Source organism: Pecten maximus, chromosome 18, assembly GCF_902652985.1.
Source record: "Pecten maximus chromosome 18, xPecMax1.1, whole genome shotgun sequence".
In the NCBI taxonomy this organism is placed as follows: domain Eukaryota; kingdom Metazoa; phylum Mollusca; class Bivalvia; order Pectinida; family Pectinidae; genus Pecten; species Pecten maximus.
Window position 1 is genome coordinate 16,038,056 of NC_047032.1, and position 11,320 is coordinate 16,049,375.

The 11,320-nt window shown below is 36.1% G+C and overlaps 1 protein-coding gene across 1 annotated transcript; it reads left to right on the forward strand.

The window, feature by feature from the left end:
- Nucleotides 1-1,688: 1,688 nt before the first annotated feature.
- On the forward strand, nucleotides 1,689-10,883 carry LOC117316258 (carbohydrate sulfotransferase 15-like). Its single transcript, XM_033870797.1, has 8 exons — nucleotides 1,689-1,714; nucleotides 2,331-2,508; nucleotides 3,562-3,772; nucleotides 4,493-4,618; nucleotides 5,306-5,465; nucleotides 6,261-6,414; nucleotides 10,585-10,732; nucleotides 10,855-10,883. The coding sequence occupies exons 1-8, from the start codon at nucleotides 1,689-1,691 to the stop codon at nucleotides 10,881-10,883; spliced, it is 1,032 nt and encodes a 343-aa protein (XP_033726688.1).
- The last annotated feature ends 437 nt before the right edge of the window (nucleotides 10,884-11,320 follow it).

Consider the following 11,320-nt stretch of genomic DNA (forward strand, 5'->3'; position numbering starts at 1 on the left):
CTCTGTGTCAATAACTACAAAAGTGGACATTTTTTTATGCATAACATCAAAGTAAAGATAAAGAGTAAAATAATTTAACTACACTTAAATTAACGTATGTTAAATGATACCATAATGTCATTTTAACATTTTAAATAAAACTTACTTTTATCCATTTTTGATCATATGTCAGATCTTTGATATATTAGCATACTAGTACAATGAATTATTTATACATTTGCACTGCTTAAATAAATCGGAGAGGTTAAAAGTGCTTTGATCACCATAAATTGGAATCAAAACTTTATCTTGATTTTCTTTCTAATAATGACCTTTTTTGAAATGAAACACATTTACCATCGATATCTTAGTTAACCCTCGTGCGTGTCCGTATCCATTAACCCTGACAATGCGTTTAAACTTTAACATATGTATACTGGTAAACTGGGGTCCATATTGTACTTTTTTTATTAGAATAAAGCAGGGAGATTTCAACGAGTTGCGATAACCTTTAATTGGTAACGTTTTTTTCATTAAAACGGAACAAAACACAATTTCATTACCCCTGAATTTACCCATATGTGCGTGTCTGAATGCATTAACCTGTTCGATTGGTGTTAGGTCAAAACGTTAAGATATGGTATATATTGGAGTAATTAAAATCATACTGTATAATTTTCAGCAAACCTTTAAACAATAACATATATATTAGCGCATGTTGATATTTCACCAAATTAAAATTTCTACAACTAAGCAATTTTTATTAGATATAGTATGAGCCCATCATACATTCCAGTTATATATAGCGTTCGCAGTTCATTTTTTGTCACTTTTTATCAAACTGCCGTATAAAGAATCAGAGCTTGTGTATTGCACATTACATAGCATGCTCGATTACACAATAATCAGGTGCTAGAAGGTTGTGTTTCAGACCTCCCACTTAACAAACAGTATCAAATATACCTAACCATAGACTTACTGTCCTACCTTGTATCAGAAGTTATGTATTTGTTCCATATTTGCTCTTTTCACATTGATTGCGTTGAGGTTATGTTGTAAATATCATGAGACCCATGTGTAACGAATTTAGATACGAGTATATTAATAGCAACCACAAAACATCGATGATGCGTCCTGGAATACTGCCTAAGATGTACAATGTATGAAAAGCTTTATTATTACATTTACATTACACAGGCAGAATTCGTTCAAGTGAAATTCATGTGAAATGTACGTGAATTTCAGATGAACTTCACGTGAATTTCACATGAAAAATTTCTCATGAATTTTACGTGAAGAATTTTGCCTGCAGTATCCCTTTATGCAAGGGCGATACGTAAAAATGGACTAGTATGCATAAGTACAATGTATATATAGATATATGTATGTTTATTATTACGTCGGTATCTACATTACACAGGCTTTCGTTCACGTGAATGCACCTTTTTCTGCATATACATGTAGTATGTTATATAAAACATTAGAATATGTGCATTCAACTAAAGACGTTTGTTGTTTAAAAAACAAATACTTTTAAAAAGACCACACCATTCCATCAATCATTCCACAAATAACTACGACATCAACAATGATTGCATACCACATTGGGACAATAATCTACATGTGGCAATATGTTAACCTTCCAAGGCCCTACAACCTGAAGGTTTGGCCAATGAATCTGGATTCGATCATATATGGTACGAGAAACAATGACCGCGGGTAGTTTGGGATACAAGTACGTATTCGGTACGTTAATTAATCTTGTGGTGTTCTCACATACACTTAAATTGCATTTACGTTTTGTCAACATTTTCAAGCCTAGCGGCTATATTCATGAGATTGCTTTAAGGATTTCCTAACGACATTATGACATAAAAGGAGTTTAACTAATTTAACAAATATCTCCTCTTTGTTAAGTCTTATACGTGATATTGGCATCTGCTATCCCGTAAAAGGAGAATATGGAGAAAGGACCTTTTCCACACGTGTCTAGTTATACAATCAGTGGAATCTTAAGCGTTTCTAGTTAATGTATTAATTGCTTATGCATTCCAACTCTCTTACTTAGTACATTTCTTGTTTCACTAACATGATGTTTTTTACTGGTAGGAAATCTAATGACATCAACAATTATATACATGCTTTAGCAATCTAAGTCAATATTCGGTTTCACTGTTTTCCCGTCCTTCTACCAATTCCCTTCCTATATGTAGGTACAATGTACCTGTTCTGAATCTCATGTCTCCACATTTTTATACTTAGAAGTTACGTCATTCAGAGTTGATAATCTTGGCTATTTTTATAATCTTTCCTTCAGACTATAATTATAATTATGTACATATTTATTTCAGAACCACCGATCAAGCTCTTCTATTGTCAGCTATAGCTGTGACTAGCAGTATTGGAGTCGGAATATGGTTCTTGCAGTTATTCCTTCTGGCATATCACATTCCGGCCATAAGGCTTTACCCTTCGTTTGTGGTCGTAGATAAACAGAGATTGAGTTACAATGCAGGTGCATCATGGAAGGTTCAATGGCGCCATCTTCTAGACAGGGCACCGGAAGTGACATCACCAAAAATTACGATGACGACGAAGAGGCTAATAAACGAGAAAACCACTAAACGTTTCAGGAAATATTTTAAAGAAAAGCGGAATGATTGGATTAATTGTTCGAAGATATATCTTAATGGGGACACGAATAAATCAAACATTCTGTCAATTGATTGTACGCGACGGAAGTTGGCGACATTTTCAGAGGATATATTATGTAAAGTAAGTCAGAGAATTAGAATATATTATCTAAAGTAAGTAAGAATGATTTTAAATGAATATGGATCTATTTAAAGTTAAATAAAAAATCTTTATTGTTTCACTTGACAATGAAAACACAGTCATATTAGCCGGTGTGGGCACTGATCCCGATCAAGCCTGCCAGTGCATTTGCCTCTTCTTACTTGGTAGATATCTCGTACGTTTATACTGCTAAAATAATTGATTTAAACAATTAACATGTAGCCTTCCAGAAGATTGTTCTTAACAGCATTACAAAGTGGCTTTTATTTCTAGTATATCCCTCGAAGAAAACACAATGAGAAGCCGTGACTTTAGCTATCGTTATTCGTTTTCGAGGAGTTCGAAGAACCATGATAGACGTTGGGTTTTGTTTGTCCAGAATATGTGTATTAATATACAATTGGCCATAATTCGTTCTTTCTCGGGTGAGGAACTATTCCGAAACCTACATCAACCTGCAGGTTTTTGCGATTCGTGTTGATTTTCTTTCCATTTAGTCTGTACACATGCCGTGATCGCCTATCTATAGTTGTCTTACATAAATAGTTTGGTAAACATCTTAATCGTTACGGACACAAACTAAGTTCTGTTTTTAGGAATTCGGAAGTAATTATTATGATGTCTGCTACTACAATTATTCAGAAGCAATACATATTCCACCATTTTCTATATTTGAATCACTCGGTAGATGCTACTCTTCAACGTAATTCAAATGATCAGCAAAAATAATTGTCAATGACAACTAAGGACTGCAAATTGTAAGTCTGCAATTATATTTTTCTTCAGAAACAAAAGACATTTTTAAAGCAGTTTAAAAATCCATGTTGGTATGAAGAATCGGAAGGAAAAGTGAGCTGCCTTCCTTATTTTCACCTCTTTGGTGCCTGCAAAAGTGGAACTACTGATCTCTTCTATCGGATTACTCAACATCCGCATATACTAAAGAACAAGGGCATTATGGGAAAAGAAACTTGGTTCTGGAGCTGGCGTCGATACGGTAATGGCAAAGGAATTTAAATAAATAAATATTTCTTTTCGTATTGAATATATTGCTATGTCCTACATGCTTTCTTTATCGAAGTATCAGCGGCGGGAATAACAAAAACAACCACTTGAAGAAATAAGAAATCGTTGGTATGATCATAAATTAAATTTGGCATCAACGAAAATGGTTAGAATTAGCAAGAATATTTTATTGATACCTTGGTCAATATGATACACTTTTGTTGCGGGGGTATATATCTATGTTAAGATCATTGATACCATCCCATTAAAAGGTACCTTTGAATCTTCTGGTGATTCTTAGTGTCTGTAGATAAAAATTCTAATTAATATGAAATTGTTCTTGGTTTTGACATTCAACACATGATCTGGTGTATAGTTTACTTTCAACTTAATTGTTTAGTCATTTGATCACTGCCACTATGTTTGTTTAGAGCTTAACGTCCGTGCAACTAGCTCCGCGTTAGGTTATATGAACATGTGTAGATTCTATAGTGTCATTTCACCTTGTTACAGCAGCATGCCATCACACTGGCCACATTTCTGTTACAACAGGCTAACCGGTCCTTGCCCAAATCAGTGTCATGTAGGGATTACCTATTATTTAAACTATATTCTGAACCAAGAGTCAGGAACAGTAAGTCTGCCTGATTGGACACAATATAATTTTGATCTTATTCATGATATTATTTTTGCATTATTATTTTGTTTCTAGGCAACGGGAATATGCCCGGAGGCACAATGTATTTGAGCCAATTCACTAAACTGTTCGATTCCGAGTCGATATCTCGAGATAAAATGTTACGCTCGGATGGATCTCCCTACCACCACCTTATCACAGGTATGCTACTGATATAAGTAATTCATTTCTTATTTATTGGGATTGTTTATATCCTGGTTACATGTGCATATCTAATAGTATTGACTCACGTGATGAAAAGGAATAATACCACCGTATTCGAAATACGTATACTTATACAATCATTTATTATTGTTATTTACATTATTATAATACTACTTCATCATGTGACCAAACAGAAGTATGATTTAAAAGACGGTAAATAACAACCATCACATTCTCGTTACGATGTAATAAATACAGCCTTGGAAACGGCGATATTTCACCGTCAAAATAACTGTTCCATCCCAAGCAAGTTTTATTTGATTAACTAACATTAACTCATTAAGTAATTAATTATTACTCACTTATTTTTGTTTAAATCAAATTAGAAAGTACACTAGACAGCAAAAGTTAGAGAACATCGTAATGTAATGTGTAATAATATGTAATGTACGATCACAAAAAAAAACATACTAATACTCAGGAAACTCGCAATCTTCAATATCGTCAAATAAACAACATAATGTATTTCTTAAAATATGGATTGTTCGTTACATTTGTAGTTATGTAACCCTCGTTAGTTATGTAACAAAATAATTTGATATGAAAAACAATTTACCAGACAGTAACTTGATTAGATTACGGAAATATGTGCTGATTTGTTTAGTTGTTATACCATACATATAGGGCATGGTGAACCGATGGATCTCTGGGACCAATCATACTGGAAACTAATTCCTCAGAATGACCCCGAAGGGAAGGAGCCTAATATAACCACACCCTTCCTCATCAAATATGTCAATCCATCAATCAAACTTATACTAATTCTCAGGAATCCGGTAGAGAGGTAAAGCATTTGAAGCAAAACTACTGTAAACGAACACACTGCACTGGCTGGTAAATTTTGCACCATTTACTCGCTCTTCTTTTTGAAAAGCACTGAAATAAGCGCTGGATTATGATTGCACTAGTTACTATTTCTTCATGTACGCTTTTAAAAAAGAAATCATGTAGATGGGTCAATTTAACATTGCGCTAATTCGTTGATATTGGATCATGCGGAAAACATTGTGTACGCCAAACACACCAAATACTGTTTAGCCGAATGTATTCGCAATTTTAATGCAAAACGAAAGATTTAATTTTAACGAATAAAAATTTCGCAATCTGACTATGAGAATATATCTAATTTTTTCGCCTTCCCCTGACCTAGATTAAGCATTAAAACACAATTTTCAAAAAGGTTCAGAACGATTAAAAACGACTTTCTACTTTAAAAGGAGATTATTCCGTACAACTATGTACATTTTGTATTTAAATTTAGTATGTAGATGTCATTTGAGCACATGTTTGTCAAATACAAGTCAGTGTCATACGAGGCCAGCTCCCTGAGTATTTACGTTTAACCAGAGTTTCGTTCTATTTTTTTTTTTTTTTAAATTTTACTTATAAAATTGTTCTGGGAGTTTTAGAATGTATTCCATTTTTCGATATCTTCTATTTATGGTAGATTTAGGAAACATTCTACGTACACTGTAGAGTGTTTTCCAAAAAATGCAAGTGAAACAATGTTACGGCATAGGAGATGGACTTTTAAAATATTCTGACCACTGCAAAGTCATAAAATGTATCTTACTTGTAGGTTATACAGTCACTACCTCCATGGTAACTATGGTAACAACACGGATCAGTTTCACATGGACGTTTTACAAACCATTAGAGACTTACAAGCGTGTCAAAAGAACCGCACATTGAGATCATGTCTGTATGACCAGGACCATAAGGAGAAATTCAAGGTTGGCGTATGACCATCATGTAGATAGAAACTGTATTTTTTACAGAAAACAAAATATGGATTTCGAAGCAGGTACACATTGCAATATTACTTTCCAATTTTACAACATGATTTAATAGTTACATATTCACTTGTGTTAAATATGTTTTCCTAATATCTTATTTCTAGGCAAATATTGTTCACTCATGGAATTAGTTGACATTCTTAATATTTTTTACTCATAAAACACGTTAAGAATCCAAAAATATAATCTTTATTTAATCAATATATATATAAAGTAATCATTTTGATATATACCAAATAGCATGTCACCTACGTTAAATTCATTTTGATATGTAGAACAGGCATTAAACAAACTCCGGTGTTTATGGAATTAAATACCTCTGAATATATTTTCCGTGATTATAGAAAATGAATTAAGGGTCTTTTGTAATAATATACATAATAAATTGCCTACATACCTTAGTGCGGTATATGATGGTTCTCAATTCTTTGGTTATCGTCAGTTCTATTTTTAGGTCATCTGACCCTTTGACCTATAACCATCGTGTTCCGTCCGTCGTCGTCCGCCGTCCGCCGTGCGTACGACTTTTTATTTTAAAACACTACTCCTCTTAACCCTTGGGTGAATTGGGGGAGGGCGATCATATTTTATATAAATGAGGCATGTCTGACCCCTGGGGTCCGAGGGGCGGAGCCCAAAAGGGGAACTTTGGTGAATATTTGCTTAAAAACCATACTCCATCTTAACCTTTGGGTGGATGACAACCAAATTTTGTGTGAAACATCATTGGAGGAGGGCATTAATATTTTATATAAACGAAGCTGGTCTGACCCCTAGGGCCTGAGAGGCGGGGCCCAAAATGGGAAATTTTGGTGAATGTTTGCTTTAAAATTCTACTTCTCCTTAACCCTTTGGTGGATTTCAACCACATTTGGTGTGAAACATCATTTGGGAGGGCAAACATATGTTATATAAATGAGGCTTATGTGACCCCTGGGGCCGGAGGGGCGGGGCCCCAAAAGGGGAACTTTGGTAATTTTTTGCTGAAAACCCTACTACATCCTAACATTTGGGTGGATTACAACCAAATTTGGTGTGAAACATCTTTTGGGGTTGGGCAGTCATATCTTATATAAATGAAGCTGGTCCAACCCTTAGGGCCAGAGAGGCGTGGCCAAAAAAAGGGGAACTTTGGTGAATGTTTGCTCTAAAATTCTACTCCTCCTTAACCCTTTGGCGGATTACAACCAAATTTGTTGTGAAACATCATTTGGGAGGGCAATCATATTTTATATAAATGAGGCTTGGTGACTCCTGGGGCCGGAGACGCGTGGCCCCAAAAGTGGAACTTTGGTGAAATGTTGCTGAAAAACCCTACTACATCTTAACATATTGATGGATTACAACCAAATCTGGTGTGAAACATCTTCGGTTGAAGGTAGTCATATTTTATATAAATGAAGTGTGACACCTGGGGTCCGAGGGGCGGGGCCCCAAAGGGGGAACTATGGTGAAATTTTGCCATAAAATCCTACTTCTCCCTAACCCTTTGGTACATTACAACCAAATTTGGTGTGACATATCATTGGGGAAGGGCGATCATATTCTATATAAATGAGGCGTATATGACCACTGGGGCCGGTGGGGCGGGGCCCAAAAAGGGGAACTTTGGTGATTTTTTGCTGAAAACCCCTACATTTACTACATCTTAACATTTTGGTGGATTACAACCAAATCTGGTGTGAAACATAATTGCGGAAGGGCATTAACATTTTATATAAATGAAGCTGGCCTGACCTCTAGGGCCAGAGGGGAGGGTCCCAAAAAGGGGAACTTTGGTGAATTTTTTGCTTTAAAATCCTACTTCTCCTTAACCCTTTGGTGGATTTCAACCACATTTGGTGTGAAACATCATTTGGGAGGGCAAACATATGTTATATAAATGAGGCTTATGTGACCCCTGGGGCCGGAGGGGCGGGGCCCCAAAAGGGGAACTTTGGTAATTTTTTGCTGAAAACCCTACTACATCCTAACATTTGGGTGGATTACAACCAAATTTGGTGTGAAACATCTTTTGGGGTTGGGCAGTCATATCTTATATAAATGAAGCTGGTCCAACCCTTAGGGCCAGAGAGGCGTGGCCAAAAAAGGGGAACTCTGGTGAATGTTTGCTCTAAAATTCTACTCCTCCTTAACCCTTTGGCGGATTACAACCAAATTTGTTGTGAAACATCATTTGGGAGGGCAATCATATTTTATATAAATGAGGCTTGGTGACTCCTGGGGCCGGAGACGCGTGGCCCCAAAAGTGGAACTTTGGTGAAATGTTGCTGAAAAACCCTACTACATCTTAACATATTGATGGATTACAACCAAATCTGGTGTGAAACATCTTCGGTTGAAGGTAGTCATATTTTATATAAATGAAATGTGACACCTGGGGTCCGAGGGGCGGGGCCCCAAAGGGGGAACTATGGTGAAATTTTGCCATAAAATCCTACTTCTCCCTAACCCTTTGGTACATTACAACCAAATTTGGTGTGACATATCATTGGGGAAGGGCGATCATATTTTATATAAATGAGGCGTTTATGACCACTGGGGCCGGTGGGGCGGGGCCCAAAAAGGGGAACTTTGGTGATTTTTTGCTGAAAACCCCTACATTTACTACATCTTAACATTTTGGTGGATTACAACCAAATCTGGTGTGAAACAAAACTGCGGAAGGGCATTAACATTTTATATAAATGAAGCTGGCCTGACCTCTAGGGCCAGAGGGGAGGGTCCCAAAAAGGGGAACTTTGGTGAATTTTTTGCTTTAAAATCCTACTCATCCGTAACCCTTGGGCGGATTTCATCCAAATTTGGTGTGAAAAATCATTTTTGGGAGGGCAATCATATTCTTTATACATGCGGCTTGTCCGAGTCCTAGGTACACAGGGGCGGGGCCCCAAAAAGGGAACTTTGCTGAAATTTTGCTTTAAAATACTACTCCTCCTTTACCCTTTGGTGGAAATCATCCAAATTTGGTGTGAAAAATCATTTGGGGAGGTCAATCATATTTTATAGAAATGAGGCAGGTCTGACCCTTGTGGCCACAGTGGCGGGGGAATTATTGATTTTAAACCCTACTCTTCTTCTACCATTGGGCGGATAACATCCAGATTTGGTTTGAAACATTATAAGGGGATGGCAATCACAATTTATATAGAGGAGGCTTGTGGGCCCCCTGGGGACAGAGGAGCGAGGCGCCAAAAGGAGAACTTAGCAAAACTTTTGTTTTAAAATCGTACTCTTTCTTAATGCCTTTATTGATTACAACCAAATTTGGTTTGAAACATCTTAAGGGAGCAGCAATCATAATTTATATAAATGAGACAGGTCTGAGTCCTTTGGAAAGAAGGGTGGGGCACCCTGTCCCAAAAGGAGCACTTAGATTAAATTTTGCTTTAAAATGCTTCTCCTCATTAATGCCTTAATTGATTAAAATAACATTCAGTATGAAACATCATCGGGGAAGGGAAATCCCTAATTGATATAAATGAGGCTTGTCCCACCCATTGGGACAGAGTGACATGCCCCAAAAATGGGAACTTGGCAGACATTTTGCTTTAAGATGCTGCTCCTCCTTTAAGATAAAAGGATAAAAACCAGATTTGATCTGAAACATAACTGGCTGCGTATAGATAATTGATGGTAATGATGCTGGATTGAGGGATGTTCCCTGCTGTAAATGTTTGTCAGATGGCCGTTAAGGCCCAGGGGCCTCTTGTTACGATCGACATCATGATCCCATTTGAAATTATCTGGTTCCCTATGCGATATGAAGTCAGGCATATTTCAAGCTTGTAGATATGTCCAGTGGTTCCGTTGTCACCACCCCAATTTTCATTTGAGTGAATGTGACTTTATCCGACTTTGACCTAGATTTGTATGGTTGGTGACGTCGACGAGGCATGAAACGCTTACTCTTCCAGAGCGCATGATCTTGATATCTTTGTAGTTTTGTCAGTAGTCTCCAAACAAATCTTTGTTTTTGTTTTAATTTTGCTCTCAGTTAATCTATATTGAATTTGAATTATCAGTTATTATATCGCTGTTATTTGTTGTTTTTGTCATAACAGGTGCCAATATCTGCCAGCTTATTTGTTGTTTTTGTCATAACAGGTGCCAATATCTGCCAGCTTATATCATGTACATCTCCAGGAATGGCTGAAGGTTTTTTCACGACATCAACTTCACATCATACGGAGCGAAGACTACAGAGCAAACATTTCTCGTACATTACAGGATGTCTTCTCGTTTCTAAATGTCGGTAGGTGTAAAAATAACTAGAAAACCAGATTTCACCTCTTTAAAAGTTGTGTCTCTAGTCTCTCCTCTATCTTTAATTTTACTCCTAATGTAAGAATTGCTATATGCATTTATCATTTGCAGACAATGCAGATAATGTGTTCATGCAGTAGCATGTTTACTTGGTTTCGTCTTGTTTGGCATGACATTCTGTTTAAGATTGAATTTGCAAGTTGAGTGTCTTTGATAATAAGGAAGAAGCTTATATTTCCGGTACACCAGGTGTTATTCTCACGGCGCTTTGTACTGGACTCCATGTCGATGTATATTTTCTCAATATTCTGTCTTCCTCCACGAATATAATGTAAACTTCATTATCAACCTTATTAAGATATATGCACATTTATTTACTTAGACATTTTTTTCAATTTAGAAATGAAGCATACTAGCCTTATTTATTTGAATTAAGAAGACCTTTTTTGATTGAGATTTTGCATATTGTGTTATAAAAAGCCAAGTCAGAAAAAAATTATCATTTTCTACTGTTTTGAACTAGTAATATATATTATACTATAACATTTTTGAGTACTTTTGACAAAATGTTACATTC

Bases quoted from the DNA above. Each gene is read 5' to 3' on its own strand.
- LOC117316258 (XM_033870797.1), top strand. From the start codon at position 1,689: ATGACCGCGGGTAGTTTGGGATACAA. The intron at 2,509-3,561 runs GTTCAATGGCGC...ATTTTTCTTCAG, and splicing joins ATGCAGGTGCATCATGGAAG to AAACAAAAGACATTTTTAAA. The intron at 5,466-6,260 runs GTAAAGCATTTG...TCTTACTTGTAG, and splicing joins CTCAGGAATCCGGTAGAGAG to GTTATACAGTCACTACCTCC.